The sequence below is a fragment of the Mizuhopecten yessoensis genome, unplaced genomic scaffold (genome assembly GCF_002113885.1).
Source record: "Mizuhopecten yessoensis strain PY_sf001 unplaced genomic scaffold, ASM211388v2 scaffold8183, whole genome shotgun sequence".
NCBI lineage: Eukaryota > Metazoa > Mollusca > Bivalvia > Pectinida > Pectinidae > Mizuhopecten > Mizuhopecten yessoensis.
The window spans coordinates 80,248-99,123 of record NW_018407420.1 but is presented as its reverse complement, the minus strand read 5'-3'; the positions used below and the strand labels follow the sequence as shown (position 1 = coordinate 99,123).

The window sequence follows — 18,876 nt, the reverse complement described above, 5'->3', positions numbered from 1 at the left end:
GGCTGCTAAAATAATGCCTGTTAACTATCAGATTTTTTTTACATTGTTACTTTGAATATATTGAAATAACAAGGAAAAATACTCCCTCTGCCAATACAATGACGTTGTAAAGAATAATACTCCTCGTAACCCGGCTTGTAATACAATGTCACAGTGGACAATACTCTTAGTATCATTCCAGTAACATCACATGGAACAATAACCCGGCTCGTAATACAATGTCACAGTGGATAATACTCTCAGTATCAATACAATAACATCACAGGGAACAATAACCCGGCTTGTAATACAATGGCACAGTGGACAATCCTCTCAGTATCAATACAATACTATCACAGGGAACAATAACCCAGCTTATAATACAATGTCACAGTGGACAATACTCTCAGTATCAATACAATACCATCACAGGGAACAATAACCCGGCTTGTAATACAATGTCACAGTGGACAATACTCTCAGTATCAATACAATACTATCACAGGGAACAATAACCCAGCTTATAATACAATGTCACAGTGGACAGTAATCTCAGTATCAATACAATGACATCAAAGGGAACAATAACCCCACATCAATAAAATGACATCACATGGAATGTTTCCTATTCACTCACATATATATTTTATCCTACACATCTTTGACTTTCACAAAAAACAACAGATCCAATCCCAATTATAAAGCTAGAATAGAAGCACCGCAAAAATAATAGTGACACCACAATAAATATACACACAATTATCTAAATCTAGTGACCAGGAGCCAGCGACTCAAAGTTAAGCTAGCTTAAATCTGACCTGACTAATCAGACTCTCGTGACTCATGAGTCAAGTCAGTAAAGGTCTAACCACAATGAAATGAAGCTAACCGTACACTTAGAGTCCATCCTAGATACTCGATGGGTTATGCTCACTTTTGCTCTCTGCACCCCTTGAAATATGTCATGACAAAACTGAAGGCTCAGTATGCAGAACATTGTGAATGAGGTGAGAAGACTGTTTGATCCTATGATGTACATCATAAGAATATCTTGGTCACAACAGTAAAATTGACTAGCTTTGAAGTTAAGTGTCGCTCCTCTGTAATCTTCAATTACAGGTATCAGCTTAGTGATTGGTCAGGTTTATTTTTACCCGAGACCAATCAAATAACTAGCTGCATGCCTTCAATTTTGCTATGATATATTCCAGGGGTGCAGAGAGCGGATGTGAGTGTAACCCCTAGAGTATCGAGGATGTCAAGAGTCAAGCCAAACTAAATCTGACAACACTGATCTGAGGCTAGTGACTCAAGAGTTAAGCTAGATTAGATCCACCCAAAATCATGAGAAGCTACTCAAGTCATGCCATCTTAGATGTCACCAAGCTGATCTGAAGCTAGAGATTCAAAATGAAGCAAGCCTAGATATAACCACATTGATCTGAAGCTATTGACTCAGATTCAAGCCAAGATGTGACAGCATGGATCTGAAGCAGCGTTTTTGGCGAGTGTCTGAATCAACGAGATGTGGCATAATTTGTTTGATATCCTTGTCCTCCCCGTTGAGGCTGTTGCTGTCGTATTCGATGTGTGGGCTGCTGAGAACAGCTACACCCTTGCCTACTTGGCACCTAACAATAGCTGCTGGTCGACCCTCAATCTCACTGTACACAGCCAGTACCTCCACGTTCTTGTCCAGTGATATAGCTTTGCTTTGGGTTGTTTTTTCTTTTACGACACTCTCTGATTCATTCTCAATAGGAGATTCACATTTATTTTTCTTATGATCTGTTTTTGATCGTTTCGGATGAGGTTCTATTCCTGACAAATCAGTTTGGACATCACAAAATGCATTTCCTTTCTCTCCTTCTGTTCTGCAAACAGCTAATGTGTGTGTCAAATCTTCTGGTCCAGAATTATCACCACCTTCAGGTCCCGAATCTTTGAGCTCCGAATCCTTTTGGTTACTCTCGACAACCTCACTTTTACTAGACTGGTTTGAGTCCTTATCACAGGACTCCATGCAGCGTTTCTTTAAAACTTGGTCAGAAATACGTTTGACAGATATGAACTGATCTCTGTAGAAGAGAAACATTCCTCCGCCGTTGAAATAGGCTTGGAGTGTGGTAGTCTCCTTGTCAAAGAAGTCCACCTGGGCCGCTCTACTTCCGCTCTCACTGCCGTAATTGTAAGGACCCCAAACTGGTCCCACGCACAAACCTGGAAATCACACAGACACACATGTAGGTGATATTTTCATGGTTTAGAGGGTTCCCGGAAACAAAATTCTAAAATTCATAACACAGTGACATGGTAGGTAAATTGATGCTATCACAATCTGATAAAAAGTATCTGCTACATGGCTCCTCGTAAATTTCATAATAAGCCTGAGTACGAAGTTAATGAAGCCATGTAACAGATGATTTTAACTCATTCACCCCTGAAGACACATCTAAACTCTTCCAATTCAAAAGGTTAGAATAGAAACTTCAGGGGGGAATGAGTTAATCAGATTGATGCTATCAAATTTCACCTGTTCTGTCTTTTAAGTAACTATATCATACACAAATTTTGGCCTTGGCCAGATTAACTACTTGCAAAATTGAACTTAAATCAGTTCAATATTTTTTGAGAAGAAGTCGAAAATTTGAAATGTTTATGGATTGAATATAAACGACAACGAAAGAAAGGCAATCCCAATAGGTCAGATGAGACTTTTTCTCTGGGGAGCAATCCTCGATACTCCGAGGGTTACACTCCCTGAAGCTTTCTGCACCCCTGGAATATGTCATAGCAAAGTTGAAGGCAGGTGGCTAGATATTTGATTGGTCTCAGGTAAAGAACACCTGACCAATCGCTAGGCTGATACCTATCCTTTGAAAATTACAGAGAATTGACACCCGCCTTCAAAGCTAGTCAATTTTACAGTTATGCGGCCGAAAGATTCTTTTGATGAACATCAAAGGATCAAACTAGTCTTCTCTTTCATCAACAGACCTTTGATTTTGCTATGACATATTCCAGGGGTGCTGAGAGCAAAAGTGAGCATAACCTCTGGAGTATGGAGTAGCCCGGTGAGCTTAAAACAGGAAGATCATTCAACATCTACTAACCAGGAATTTGTAAAGAACTTAATAAACACATTTTACTCTAACTGTCTTACTCACCTGGGAAAAATTTAAGGATCCTTTCCCCACAAACTTCCTGGGGTCCATTTTTGTCAAATTCTATGTAGTCACATCCAAAGTAGGATCCCGCACAGATCCCGAGATAGGCTCCTCCCTCAGCCACATACTGCTGAATCTGTAGAGTCCCTTCATCCCCAAGGGCATTGATAAAGCCAAGGTCATACCCTCCACCAATCACATACAAGGCAGCCAATTTTTTCCAGTTTCCTATATTATAGATTCATAAAAGTAGGTCTAATGAAATGGATATCCCACAAATGCAGCAAATATGTATAAATAACCCTTAAAACTGCTTTCAAATTTGAGCCGCACTCAGCTAAAAGCACAGCTGTTCAGTAGTGTTGGGAGACTTCAAAATCTCTGATCAATCATCAGTATTTCTCGAATGATCGATGATTGATTAATGATCGATCACAAAATGAAATGAAAACTAATAGAGAGGTATTCATCAAAATAGGTAAGATTTGGTCTCGACAACTCTTTATAATGTTGAGTGTTTTCATGTTATAGTCAAACCAAGATGGATCATAGAAAATCGTGATTGACTCATCAGTCGGAGGTAAAATGACTGATCATCGATTTAAATGATTAATTGGAACAGCACTACTTTTCAGATATGGCATATTATTATTTTTTCATATTATTCCCGACAAGTGATTGGCCAGGAGTGCATCACGTGTCCACCGATAAAAACCGATATTGACTTGGAGCGCATGATTTTTGTTGAAGGACTGGGTGTTTCTAAAAATAGAATTATGACGTGTCTCCAAACAATACACCGTCCCACATCCGAAGTGTTTTTTTGTGTTGTTTTTGAGAGTGCTTACATTACTGTTTTGTAAAATAATAAAACAATTGTGGCCTTGAAATTCCGGTCAATACCTGTATTTATCGACCCGAGAAAAGATATATTAACCTCGGACTGCATCCTCGGTCAATATATCTTTTCTCAGGTCAATAAATCCAGGTATCGACCTCAGCCAAAGGCTATAATTGAATATTATCAGGACAATCAATATTTCCTGTAGTCTTCTTTATCAACAAACCTGTAGAGCCACACCACCACTTAGTAACTATTAAGTCTATGACATTTCTGCTGTAGAAAAGCAGGTCGTGGTCATCCTGATACCCATTATGCCTCTCATGACCCTGTTTTTTCACATTGAGTATATGTTAAAGTTATTGCAGTAATGATGAACAAAAAAAATCAGATACATCATTAAGGTATATAAAGTCCCAGTAAAGTATAAGGTATCTCCAACAAAGAAGTGTTCCTGTTTGTCCTCCATTTTTCTGACTTTGAGTTGCTTACCCATTTACTATAGCAAAGATATATACTAAACAAGAGGGCTGCAACGATATATATCACGATATTTTAAATACGACATAAATACACAATTTTTATTTTTACGATATTTTCCGTATTTTGTTGTGTCTGAATTAAGTCTACTCTTATCCGTTCCAACATGGTGAGTGACAGCTCCAGCGTAGCATGCACGCCGAAAGACGTGAATTGTGTAAAACTTTAAAGTCATGCCCACTTTGGACCAAGTCTATTTCCTGTTGTAATATTGTAATTAAAAATTTGCAACATATCTTTCACTTTGCTCCAACTGTTCCTATATGTAAAGTGATGCATATTGTATAATCATGACCACAGTATCGTGATACGTATCACATCGTCATGTTAATATATTGAATGTATATTGAAATACATACATTTCTTTTTTAAAATAACATTTACACTATAATGATTCCAACTCCATACCTCTTGATAGTATTTTTGATAGCTTGTCCTCTGAGCCATAGAAAATTATATTTAGTGATACTTTTCATAAATATAACTGGAAAGAATTTAAAATTCTACTAACTAGGTACCTAAAAAGACCTGCAATCTATAAAAGTCTTTGAACAAATACAAAGGAAATGATATATTATAACTGGAAAAATAACTTCTCAAACTGTTTTAGAGCATCAAATTAAAATTTTGAACTCACCTGCAATGGTCTCTTCCGGGGATATATACTTGAAGATGTAGTGCTTTTCATCCAGGTGTCTCTTTAGTGTTTGCACTACAACCTCTGCATTTTCTTCACAGGCTCCCTCCCCGAGGTACACAAACACTGTATTTCTGGTCTCATCAGTCATAGTAATTGTAGGTCCTGTGTGAAGAGAATGCATAACAATATATTAGCAGTGTGGTTAGTGCTAATATATACATGGTAACGGTGAGAGGGTAGAAACAGAAAACTGATGGTAGTGCATAACATAAATCCAAGACTTTTCAAATGTACATACTGTGAATACTGAACATTTCAAGAATATTTACCAGTACAAGCTGGTGTTTGAATAAATATGCATGACACAATTAAATTCACAATAATCTCTGAGGAATTATCATGAAAATAAGTAATTAAAAAAATATGAGTGGCTAACAGTAGGATTTAACATCAACCACCTACAAGCTAGTCCTCCAAGTTCTATTCCAACCCAAACCAACCAAGTACAGCCCTCCATATTCTATTCCCACCCAAACTAATAACAGTTCTCCAGATTCTATCCCCATCCAAACCAAGTACAGTCCTCCAGATTCTCTTCCCATTCAAACCAAGTACAGCCCTCCAGATTCTCTTCCCATCCAAACCAAGTACAGTCCTCCATATTCTCTTCCCATCCAAACCAAGTACTGTCCTCCAGATTCTCTTCCTATCCAAACCAAATACAGTCCTTCATTTTCCCCTCCGACCCAAACCAACCAATTTCAGTCCTCCAGATTCTCTTCCCACCAAACAAACCACCAACCAAGTACAGTCCTCCATATTCTATTCCCACCCATACCAACCAAGTACAGTCCTCCATATATATTCTATTCCCACCCAAACAACCCACCAACCAAGTACAGTCCTCCAAATTCTCTTCCCACCCCAACCAACCAAATTCAGTCCTCCAGATTCTCTTCCCACCCGAACAAACCACCAACCAAGTACAGTCCTTCAAATTCTCTTCCCACCCCAACCAAGAACAGTCCTCCTATTCTCTTCCCACCCAAACCAACCAAGTACAGGCCTCCAGATTCTCTTTCCACCCAAACCAAATTCAGTCCTCCAGATTCTCTTCCCACACAAACCAACCAAGTACAGTCCTCCAAATTCTCTTCCTCACAAACCAACCAAGTACAGTCCTCCAGATTCTCTTCCCATCCAAACCAAGTACAGTCCTCCAGATTCTCTTCCCACCCAAACAAACCAACAACCAAGTACAGTCCTTCAAATTCTCTTCCAACCCAAACCAAGCACAGTCCTCCAAATTCTCTTCCTCACAAACCAACCAAGTACAGTCCTCCAGATTCTCTTCCCACACAAACCAAGTACAGTCCTCCATATTCTCTTCCCATCCAAACCAAGTACAGTCCTCCAGATTCTCTTCCCATCCAAACCAAGTACAGTCTTCCAGATTCTCTTCCCACCCAAACAAACCACCAACCAAGTACAGTCCTCCAGATTCTCTTTCCACCCAAACAAACCACCAACCAAATTCAGTCCTCCAGATTCTCTTCCCACCAAACAAACCACCAACCAAGTACAGTCCTCCAGATTCTCTTCCCACCCCAACCAAGTACAGTCCTTCAGATTCTCTTCCCATCCAAACCGAGTACTNTCTTCCTCACAAACCAACCAAGTACAGTCCTTCAAATTCTCTTTCCACCCAAACCAAGTACAGGCCTCCAGATTCTATTCCCATTTAAACCAACCAAGTACAGTCCTTCAAATTCTCTTCCAACCCAAACCAAGTACAGTCCTCCAAATTCTCTTCCTCACAAACCAACCAAGTACAGTCCTCCAGATTCTCTTCCCACACAAACCAAGTACAGTCCTCCATATTCTCTTCCCACCCAAACCAAACAAATACAGTCCTCCAGATTCTCTTCCCACACAAACCAACCAAGTACAGTCCTCCAAATTCTCTTCTCTCACAAACAAACCCCTCCAAATTCTCTTTCCTCACAAACAAAACAAGTACAGTTGTCCAGATTCTTTTCCCACACAAAAAAACCAAGTTCAATCCTCCAGATTCTATTCCCACACAAACCAACCAAGTACAGTCCTCCAAATTCTCTTCTCTCACAAACAAACCCCTCCAAATTATCTTCCCTCACAAACAAACCAAGTACAGTCGTCCAGATTCTTTTCCCACACAAACAAACCAAGTTCAATCCTTCAGATTCTATTCCCATTCAAACCAACCACCAACCAAGTACAGTCGTCCATATTCTTTCTCCACACAAACAAACCAAGTACAGTCCTCCAAATTCTCTTCTCTCACAAACAAACCCCTCCAAATTATCTTCCCTCACAAACAAACCAAGTACAGTCGTCCAGATTCTTTTCCCACACAAACAAACCAAGTTCAATCCTTCAGATTCTATTCCCACCCAAACAAACCACCAACCAAGTACAGTCCTCCAAATTCTCCTCCCACCCAAACCAATCAAGTACAATCTTCCACCCAAACGAACATGGTGAAGTACAGTCCTCCCGTCTCACTTCCCGCCCAAACCTAGTACCATCCTCCAGATTCATTTCCCACCCAAACAAACAGTATAGGCACTATATATAGTGATAGAAATGTAATAGCATATTAGTATTACAAAAAGGAAGGAAGTAGTAAAAGGAATTTGTGCATTCGCTGGGGATTAAACCTGAGATCCCAAATTTTCTAGTCGGACACTCTACGGATAAACTAAAGGAAACATCTGTGACAGCTGTGACATAAAAATGCCATAAATGTACAATGTATACATGTACTTTACATAGGCCTCCTCCCCAATTTTTCCAAGTCTTTACCCTCAAATACATGTAACCACATTACATACCAGGTTCTTTTGTTCCCATCAAGGGTTCTCTGCCTTGAACAGGGAGGGTCAATGGAACCAGTTAGTAACCAAAGTAGTGAATTTGTATACGAGTTACTTCCCTTGCATACATGCATTTATCTCGATGTATTTCCATTCTTTGCACAATGCGATCGACTTGAAATTTTGCACGTAGTTAGGTAAGGGTACATATTATATGAACAGGAAGAAAGAGGAAAACATATTTCCTAAGCGTTTGAAAACCTCCCTGGACACTCCCTTGGCATTCAGTCATTCTCTGGTCACTTATTAGGGTCACCTAACTTTGAACTTGCATGTCATGTGTTTTAGTAGGAGAGGTCAAATACACGATGTCGTCTCTCTTCAGGTTCGTGCAAACCATGTAACGTTAATTTGTTTTAGACGTATGTACTTCACAAATGACATGTTTGCACATACCTGCACTGGATCAACCACAGGAGTTTCGTTACAAATGCACAACGTGTGTTTTCATACCGACTCGCTTTCCGCATACGTTTTCGTTCACGGGCACCGTAAGGTGATTTTCCGGGTAGTTTCGTACTAAAAACAAACATTAACACGCAATGTAATACACATTGATACAAGTGTAAAATCCTTACGCATATTTATGTTAGGGATGTTTTATTGTTTTAGGGCACCCTTGTATTGATTTATTATTCGTCCTCGATTTTCTATTGGATATGTTGGCCGACGGTCACGCACGTTCACAAAAACTGTGTGCATGCAGTTATAAATCAGCACAGTGCACTAAAAGTTCACTGATATAACACCGGATTAAAGTCACCAGTTCGATACATTCTACCCACACGGCGCGGAGACGCATGCTTGTGTCTTCGTTAGACTGGCTTTCGGTATTTTTTAATTAATATTATCCAAGTTTAGGGACTTGAGCAGGTCTATATACTGGAATGGAAGGGAGATAACTCGCGTCACTACCAACATTATAATATATATCCAATCTGATTAAAATCATATGTTACATGGCTTCGTTAACTTCGTACTACGCCTGAACGCCATGTAACAGATGATTTTAATCAGATTGCCATTAATTTAGTACTTGAGGTCATTGTCAAAAGTAATAAAGGTCAATGACTGTGACCTAATTTATTGTTACACACAATTTTCCAATTACAAAGTTTGATGTCCGTTCATAAAAGGCAAAATGAGATTTGCTCCTGAAATCTGTATTACAGTGTATTTTTGTGCTCGAGGTCAAGGTCAAATGTGAAATAGTGGTTACAGTGACCTCATTTAAGGGTGTGACAGTGTCTTCCTGTGATCTATCTATATACATTGTTTGATGCATACATTGCAACCATTATTTTAATACTTGAGGTTAAGGAAATAGGTCACTGTGACCTGGTTTTAGGACACAACACACCACCTTTCCATGATGAACCTATAGACAAAAAAGTGGCTGAGATAGACTCTGGAAACCACATTCAGCATTGACTTATTATATATAGCCCCGATTTCTATCTAAGCTGGGGTATAATAAAAAGTAATTAAAATATGTTCTTGAAATAGATCTGTCCTTTTCATAATAAAACAAAAACACAGAGGATGAGATATGATTCCTGCTTCTGGAACTTTTTGTTCATTTTTTATTCCAAAGTTTGTCTGGAGCATATACTTCGTTACTATCTATATATGTCTTTAATCTATATGCCACACTTGCTACACTTGTGTATCTCAGGACGGTATGATGACTTTATACGGTTGTTACTAAGATATTATAAATAATAAGGATTAATGGTTGTTAAATGATTAAGAGGAATTAAATAATAATACTGTATACAGGGAAACTTTCGCCCTTTGTCGGTCAAATCAATATTCGCCAAGTTTCAATTTCGCCCTTCACATTCAACATTGTGTATATAATGTTTACTAACGTTCACTGTAATGATGAAGTTCGCCCACATTACGGAGGACGAAAAAGGCAAAAATTAAACTGCAGCAAGAATTTCCTGGTATACAGTAGATTATAGAAGAATTATAAATAAAGAAACAGTGGTGATCCCAAACCTATTACTAAGTATGAAATTGCTGAACATGAAAAGATAAAGACACTGATGCTTCTAGGACTGTCCTGGGGGTCCAGCCCCACCCCATCAGACTTAATCCCTAGATGGGAACATCAGAACAACTGATCCCCGCCCTATTATCATACATGCAATTGCTAGGCTTGAAGAAATGATGTACACTTATGCTATATGGATTGGCTTTGGGGTCTTGCCTTGCCCCTCGATACTTACTCACTTGGTGCTGACATAGAAATAGTGAAATCCTGACCAAATAACGATGTATACAGTTTCTAAGGCTTACACAGATGAAGACACTTGCTTCTGGGATTTGCTCTGGGGTCTGGGCTCGTCCCAGGGGGCTTTAACTTCCTTGGTATAACATAGAAATAGTTGAAAATCCCAATCCCATAGCCATATATAGAAAACTGCTTGGCTAGACAAGACAACTAAACTTAATATGTCCTTGGTGTCATGTCTGTCCCTGAGGTTTAAGTCCTTGTTAAAGCTGATGTTTCCATCAAAATGATGAACATAATTCAGTATATATCAAGTTGAAGATAAAATTCCAGGTGATCTATAAAGGCATCTGGTCCTCTTGTAAATAAGGTTGCATCCTAACGATTCTGATCACTATTTTACGAGTTCACAATGATAAAATAGGAATCTTACAGATATTTTACCCTTAATTGTTTTTTCAGGGAGAATAGTGAGGAAAGATCAGATGAAATAAGCTTGAGTGAAGAAATTAATGAAGATGAAGAAAAAGAAGAGGAAGAAACTTCTGCTACACCCAATGTCCCAAGTTATGAAGCTTTTTCTGGTCACACAAATGACAAACAGTGCAACAGGACAATGCTGCCATCGGAAAACTTGGACGACGTTTTCTCATCTATAAAATTTGGACGCTTCCATATCAAGATGATGATTCTCACATGTCATGGATATTTTGCAGTGTGTTCAGAAATGATGCTTATCATATTTTTGACAGATCCTTTGAAGAAAGAATGGAATGTACCAAACATGGTTTATCCATGGTTTCTAGCTTGTGGTGGAGTTGGAGGGATACTTGGTGGAGTAGTCATAGGCATTGTTAGTGACAAATATGGAAGACGAATTCCCTTCTTGATAAGTGTTTTTATATTAGCCGTGTTTGCAGGTATTGCCCCCTTTGTGAACAGCTTCCCCCTATTTGTGTTTGTCAGGACGTTGATTTCTGTGGGAGAAGGAGGACTTGGAGCCCTTGTTTATGTACAGCTTCTGGGTAAGGTTTTCATTACATACAACTACTGGGTTAAGTTTTCATAACATACAATTACTGGGTTAGGTTTTTATAACATACAACTACTGAGTAAGGTTTTCATTACATACAACTGCTGGGTAAGGTTTTCATTACATACAGCTACTGGGTAAGGTTCTCATTACATACAACTACTGTGTAAGGTTTTCATTACATACAACTACTGGGTAAGGTTTTCATAACATGCAAGTTTACTGGGTTAGGTTTTCATAACATACAACTATTGGGTAAGGTTTTCATTACATACAATTACTGGGTAAGGTTTTCATTACATACAACTGCTGGGTAAGGTTTGTATTACATACAACTACTGGGTAAGGTTTGCATTACATACAACTACTGGGTAAAGTTTTCATAACATACAACTACTGGGTTAAGTTTTCATTACCTACAACTACTGGGAAAGGTTTTCATTACATACAACTGCTGGGTATCTGAGTAAGGTTTTCATTACATACAACTTGTGGGTTAAGTTTTCATTACATACAACTGCTGGGTTAAGTTTTCATTACATACAACTATTGGGTAAGGTTTTCATTCCATACAATTACTGGGTAAGGTTTTCATAACATACAACTACTAGGTAAGGTTTTCATGACATAAAACTACTGGGTTAAGTTTTCATTACATACAATTACTGGGTAAGATTTTCATTACATACAACTATTGGGTAAGGTTCTCACTACATACAACTTCTGGGTAGAGGTCCAGTGACATTTAATTCCTGACGAAGGGCTAAGCCCGAAAGCTTGGAAAAGAGTGACTTACAAGTTCATTAATACTGTGTAGGGTTTTCATTACATACAACTACTGGGCAAAGTTTTCATAACATACAACTACTGGGTTAAGTTTTCATTGCATACAACTATTGGGTAAGGTTTTCATTACATACAATTGTTAGGTAAGGTTATCATTACATACAACTGCTGGGTAAGGTTTGTATTACATACAACTACTGGGTAAGGTTTCCATTACATACAATTACTGGGTAAGGTTCTCACTACATACAACTTCTGGGTAGAGGTCCAGTGACATTTAATTCCTGACGAAGGGCTAAGCCCGAAAGCTTGGAAAAGAGTGACTTACAAGTTCATTAATACTGTGTAGGGTTTTCATTACATACAACTACTGGGCAAAGTTTTCATAACATACAACTACTGGGTTAAGTTTTCATTGCATACAACTATTGGGTAAGGTTTTCATTACATACGATTACTGAGTAAGGTTTTCATTACATACAACTGCTGGGTAAGGTTTTCATTACATAAAACTACTGGGTTAAGTTTTCATTACCTACAACTACTGGGAAAGGTTTTCATTACATACAACTGCTGGGTATCTGAGTAAGGTTTTCATTACATACAACTACTTGGGAAGGTTTTCATTACATACAACTATTGGTTAAGGTTTTCATTACATACAACTTGTGGGTTAAGTTTTCATTACATACAACTACTGGGTATGGTTTTCATTACATACAACGACTGGGTAAGGTTTTCATTACATACAACTTTTGGGTAAGGTTTTCATTACATACAACTTTTGGGTAAGGTTTTCATTACATACAACTAGTAGGTAAGGTTTTCATTACATACAACTACTGGGCAAAGTTTTCATAACATACAACTACTGGGTTAAGTTTTCATAACATACAATTACTGGGTTAGGTTTTTATAACATACACCTACTGAGTTAGGTTTTCATTACATACAATTACTGGGTAAGATTTTCATTACATACAACTATTGGGAAAGGTTCTCATTACATACAACTGCTGGGTAAGGTTTCCATTACATACAACTACTGGGTAAGGTTTCCATTACATACAATTACTGGGTAAGGTTTGCATTACATACAACTACTGGGTAAGGTTTCCATTACATACAATTACTGGGTAAGGTTCTCACTACATACAACTTCTGGGTAGAGGTCCAGTGACATTTAATTCCTGACGAAGGGCTAAGCCCGAAAGCTTGGAAAAGAGAGAATTACAAGTTCATTAATACTGTGTAGGGTTTTCATTACATACAACTACTGGGTAAAGTTTTCATAACATACAACTACTGGGTTAAGTTTTCATAACATACAATTACTGGGTTAGGTTTTTATAACATACACCTACTGAGTTAGGTTTTCATTACATACAATTACTGGGTTAAGTTTTCATTACATACAACTGCTGGGTTAAGTTTTTCATTACATACCACTACTGGGTAAGGGTTTCATTACATACAACTACTTGGTAAGTTTTTCATTACATACAATTACTGGGTAAGATTTTCATTACATACAACTATTGGGTAAGGTTCTCACTACATACAACTTCTGGGTAGAGGTCCAGTGACATTTAATTCCTGACGAAGGGCTAAGCCCGAAAGCTTGGAAAAGAGAGAATTACAAGTTCATTAATACTGTGTAGGGTTTTCATTACATACAACTACTGGGTTCAGTTTTCATTGCATACAACTATTGGGTAAGGTTTTCATTCCATACAATTACTGGGTAAGGTTTTCATTAATACAAGCACTGGGAAAGGTTTTCATAACATACAACTACTGAGAAAGGTTTTCATTACATACGATTACTGAGTAAGGTTTTCATTACATACAACTACTGGGCAAAGTTTTCATAACATACAACTACTGGGTTAAGTTTTCATTACCTACAACTACTGGGAAAGGTTTTCATTACATACAACTATTGGGTTAAGTTTTCATTACCTACAACTACTGGGAAAGGTTTTCATTACATACAACTGCTGGGTATGGTTTTCATAACATACAACTACTGAGTAAGGTTTTCATTACATACGATTACTGAGTAAGGTTTTCATTACATACAATTACTGGGTAAGGTTTGCATTACATACAACTACTGGGTAAGGTTTTCATAACATACAACTACTGAGTAAGGTTTTCATTACATACAATTACTGGGTAAGGTTTTCATTACATACAACTGCTGGGTTAAGTTTTCATTACATACAACTGCTGGGTTAAGTTTTTCATTACATACCACTACTGGGTAAGGTTTTCATTACATACAACTACTGAGTAAGGTTTTCATAACATACAACTACTGAGTAAGGTTTTCATTACATACAATTGCTGGGTAAGGTTTTCATTACATACAACTACTGGGTAAGGTTCTCATTACATACAATTGTTAGGTAAGGTTTTCATTACATACAATTACTGGGTAAGGTTTGCATTACATTCAACTACTGGGTAAGGTTTTCATAACATACAACTACTAGGTAAGGTTTTCATTACATACAACTACTGGGTTCAGGTTTCATTACATACAATTACTGGGTAAGGTTTTCATTAATACAACTACTGGGTAAGGTTTTCATAACATACAACTACTAGGTAAGGTTTTCATTACATACAACTACTGGGTTCAGGTTTCATTACATACAATTACTGGGTAAGGTTTTCATTACATACAACTGTTGGGTAAGGTTCTCATTACATTCAATTGTTAGGTAAGGTTTTCATTACATACAACTGCTGGGTATGGTTTTCATTACATACAACTACTGGGTATGGTTTTCATTACATACAACTACTGGGTAAGGTGTTCATTACATACAACTACTGGGTAAGGTTTGCATTACATACAACTACTGGGTTAAGTTTTCATTACATACAACTACTGGCTAAGGTTTTCATTACATACAACTACTGGGTTAAGTTTTCATTACATACAATTACCGGGTAAGGTTTTCATTACATACAATTGTTAGGTAAGGTTTTCATTACATACAACTGCTGTGTATGGTTTTCATTACATACAACTACTGGGTTAAGTTTTTCATTACATACCACTACTGGGTAAGGTTTTCATTACATACAACTACTGGCTAAGGTTTTCATTACATACAACTACTTGGTAAGTTTTTCATTACATACAACTGCTGGGGTAAGTTTTTCATTACATACCACTACTGGGGAAGGTTTTCATTACATACAATTGTTAGGTAAGGTTTTCATTACATACAATTACTGAGTAAGGTTTTCATTACATACAACTACTTGGTAAGTTTTTCATTACATACAACTGCTGGGGAAGGTTTGCATTACATACAACTGCTGGGTAAGGTTTGCATTACATACAACTGCTGGGTAAGGTTTCCATTACATACAGCTACTGGGTAAGGTTTTCATTACATACAACTTCTGGGTAAGGTTTTCATTACATACAACTGCTGGGTAAGGTTTTCTTTAACATAAAACTCAAAACCTTGGTTATTTATTTATAATAGCGATATGTACAAAACAGTTTGGTAAGATTATCAGTTCTCCACATAAGACTGAAGTGTCTTTCATTTTGTTCAAAATTTCCCTTTCATCCCCTAGGGTCTCATTTCTCTGTCAATCCGTAGGGTCTGATTTCTCTTTCACCTCCTAGGGTATGACAGCTCGCATGTAGAAGGAAGTATTAATACTTTGACGTCAAGGAAACAATCAGATAAGACGTCATAATCAGCTTTTGACAGGAGAGGTAACACACAGATTATAAGTGCTGAAAACAATTTTGTTTAACATAGTATTGGAGTGAGTGGAGACAAATAATCATCCCCTACATTAAGCTCAAGGTGTAACATAGAAATCTCCAACTCTTAGCGTGATTATTTGATTGTCTCACCCTCAGCAAAGTCTCGGGTTAGACAACCAAATAAACCACCCTGACGGTTGGAGATTCCTTTGTCACACCCTCAACGTAGGGTACGATTCTATTAAACCTTGATTCATGTACAAGTGCTGGATAAGATGATCAAAATCCCAATTTTAATTTTCTTATCCTTTTTTTAAGTGTTGATATAAGGAATGACTTCTCATATTTTCAGAATTCCTCCCGAGAAAGAATCGTGGCAGCTGTTTGGTAACCATCACCCTGAGTGGCACTATGGGAGCCGTATACGCGTCAGCAATGGCCTGGTGGCTTCTATCGCAGTACGGCTGGCGGGTATTCATGGGAGCATGTGCTATTCCCACAGTAATACAGATTCCTGTTAGCCTGGCGTTGATCAAGGAATCCCCTCGCTTCCTGTTTGTGAGTGGAAGGAAAGAAGCTGGAATTGCTGTACTGAAAGAAATGGCCCGACAGAACAAGACGCAGCTGCATACAGGTAAAAAGTGTCATAAAAAGTGACATCATATGCGATTGGCTATAAGCAAAAACTTAGGTCTAAGATTGTTTTATGATCCCGGGGCCAGGATTTAAATCCTGAGACCTGATCCCAATATCATTGCTTTAACCAGAATTGCTAAATAGTCAGCAACAGGTTACAAGTTCCCTGGCACAGTCCCACTGCAGTTATAGCCAAAACGAAATTAAGGGGAGGTAACTGTGTGTATGAAAACTACAGAACTTTGAATTCTCTAGTGGGTTTTTTTCTGTAAAGGGATAGGGATGCTTAATGTCAATATAAAATTTGTGTCATGTATTTATTTCATTTTATTTACTAATGATGATGTAATCATATTTAGATCAACTTTTTAACAACTTTTGCCCTTAAAATAATGCATAAACATTGAATGAGTACTTTCAAAAACCCTGTAATTTTGAGATAGCTAGGTAGGCTATCACATAAATGGATGTATTGTTTTCTAGGCAAATCTTATAATGTGGAATTAAGTGGAATCATGACGTAAAAAATCAGATTTGGGTCTCATCAACAGTAGGTCTAAGCCCTGTTTACATGGGACCTCCCATCGGGTAAATGAATGTCCGACTATTTGTTTATTGATTTCGGAAACTCTAAGGTGTGCAGTCTTCTGACCGAGTAACTGATTAATGGCTAACCGTTGACAACCCTAATATAAATAATTTACAACACAGTACATACCAGTCTTGTAATTCTATACAAATCATTCTGAAGACCTTTTATATTTATATTACAGTGGACATTGACTGCCCTACCAGTGAGAACCGTGGCCGTATGTGTGACCTTCTGAAACCGGCCCTGCGAGGTCGTACTCTGGTGATCTCCGCAATCTGGCTACTTCAGTGTATCGGATACTGGGGTGTCACTCTGTTCCTGCCCGAGTACATGCATTCTGTGGGAATGGACCCTTACCTAAACACCTTCAGTGTTTTTCTCGCACAGATACCAGGCATGTTCTTTGCAATTATCAACATAGAAACACACATGCTTGGTCGCATACGCTGTCTCCGAGTCTTCTCCTTTTTTACATGTCTATCGCTCGTGTTGTTTGCTTTTATCGACGATGTTGCCGTTAAAACTGTGACTGTGATGGTATGCTACTTCTTCATGGTACCAGTGTTTTCTATCCTAAACACCCTCACAGCGGAAATGTATCCCACGGAGATCAGAACCACGGCCTTGGCTTTTGTCTCTGTGCTGATTGGTCTTCCGAGTTTGTTTACGCCATTCCTTAGTGCAGGTGTACTTTTCAGCGGTGTGCTATGGCTGTACCCTCTAGTATGGAGTGCATGCTTCCTAGTCCAAACATTTCTTACCTTCTTCCTATATTGGGAAACAGCAGGAAAGAAATTAGACAATCATTAAATAACCACATGATTTTTTTTCGAAGGGTTTTACGTCCTAGCCTTTGTCATAACATGTTTTGAGGAAATGAAAAGTTAATTGGTGAAGAATATTCCCAAGTTAATCACAAACATGCTGACTCAAAAATGTTTAAACAGCTAATGTTTGTTTCGATGTTTTGCCTAACCTGCATATTAAATGTTTTGACAGCCTTATAATAATATACAGATTGATTACAGTAATGATGAAAGACTACAAGGAAAAGCTTTATCAAAACCTGTAACCAGAGCCTGCCTAATTTATTTTTGAACAAATACCAATTAACCTCTTATCAGCCCCAAAAATATAAAGAGTACACAGCTAACAAAAGTGTATATAACCCAAAGCTACTCTTCTTCAGCGAGTACGGACAGTATAATGAAACCTGTCTATTCCAATACCCGTGAGATTCAACAAAATGTTCATATTAGACAGGGTGTCTGGATATAAAGGTTTGAATTGGAATTTTCTGCAAGAACTTGGTTAACATGTCAGAATCACATAATATTTTTATCCAACAGAATGTCGTAGTATTAGTGGGGTTGAAGTTGACAGGTTTTACTGGTTAAAAAGGTTTTATTTTGTATTTTCTACAAGAAATGGGGTATAATATCAGAATATCACATATGTAACAGAATATCGGAATAAGTGGGGTTGGAGTGGACATGTGTACCTGTATTGGGTAGTATTACTGAGGAATTGGCCATTTGTTTGCATATATATATAGGGCTGCAACGATGTATTGCAATATTCTAAATACGATACAATACACAATATTTTTTAGCAGGTCATTTTGTCGTTTCTGAATTCAGTCTATTCAAATCCGTTCCCACATAGCCAGTGACAGCTCCTGCTCGGCATGCACGTCAAAATACGGGAATTGTGTGAACCTTTAAAATCATGCCCATTTTAGACCAAGTCTATTTCCAGTTGTAATA

General features: G+C 37.9%; 3 protein-coding genes across 4 annotated transcripts; 2 read left to right on the top strand and 1 right to left on the bottom strand.

The window, feature by feature from the left end:
- Positions 1–1,166: 1,166 nt before the first annotated feature.
- Positions 1,167–8,567, bottom strand: LOC110455237. The gene is made up of 4 exons (XM_021505234.1): positions 8,479–8,567; positions 5,165–5,329; positions 3,147–3,374; positions 1,167–2,199 (listed from the first exon to the last, which is right to left on the bottom strand). Exons 2-4 carry the CDS (start codon positions 5,313–5,315, stop codon positions 1,427–1,429), a joined length of 1,152 nt encoding a protein of 383 aa, XP_021360909.1. The 5' UTR covers positions 5,316–5,329; positions 8,479–8,567; the 3' UTR covers positions 1,167–1,426.
- On the top strand, positions 5,387–7,690 carry LOC110455251 (extensin-like). The gene is made up of 2 exons (XM_021505255.1): positions 5,387–5,395; positions 5,609–7,690. The coding sequence occupies exons 1-2, from the start codon at positions 5,387–5,389 to the stop codon at positions 7,688–7,690; spliced, it is 2,091 nt and encodes a 696-aa protein (XP_021360930.1).
- On the top strand, positions 8,321–18,496 carry LOC110455236 (putative transporter svop-1). 2 transcript variants are annotated; one of them, XM_021505232.1, is made up of 4 exons: positions 8,321–8,407; positions 10,784–11,346; positions 16,235–16,516; positions 17,292–18,496. In XM_021505232.1, the coding sequence occupies exons 1-4, from the start codon at positions 8,355–8,357 to the stop codon at positions 17,918–17,920; spliced, it is 1,527 nt and encodes a 508-aa protein (XP_021360907.1). In that variant the 5' UTR covers positions 8,321–8,354; the 3' UTR covers positions 17,921–18,496. The 2 variants fall into 2 exon arrangements, with proteins under 2 accessions (XP_021360907.1, XP_021360908.1); XM_021505233.1 differs by lacking the exon at positions 8,321–8,407 and adding an exon at positions 8,561–8,578.
- Positions 18,497–18,876: the final 380 nt, after the last annotated feature.

Excerpts from the sequence above, each read along its gene's own strand:
- LOC110455236 (XM_021505232.1), top strand. The coding sequence starts at position 8,355 with ATGTCATGTGTTTTAGTAGGAGAGGTCAAATACACGATGTCGTCTCTC. Across the intron at positions 11,347-16,234 it reads TGTTTATGTACAGCTTCTGG|AATTCCTCCCGAGAAAGAAT; the intron begins GTAAGGTTTTCA and ends TCATATTTTCAG. Across the intron at positions 16,517-17,291 it reads CAAGACGCAGCTGCATACAG|TGGACATTGACTGCCCTACC; the intron begins GTAAAAAGTGTC and ends TTTATATTACAG.
- LOC110455237 (XM_021505234.1), bottom strand. The coding sequence starts at position 5,315 with ATGACTGATGAGACCAGAAATACAGTGTTTGTGTACCTCGGGGAGGGA. Across the intron at positions 3,375-5,164 it reads CCCGGAAGAGACCATTGCAG|GAAACTGGAAAAAATTGGCT; the intron begins GTGAGTTCAAAA and ends TCTATAATATAG. Across the intron at positions 2,200-3,146 it reads GATCCTTAAATTTTTCCCAG|GTTTGTGCGTGGGACCAGTT; the intron begins GTGAGTAAGACA and ends TGTGATTTCCAG.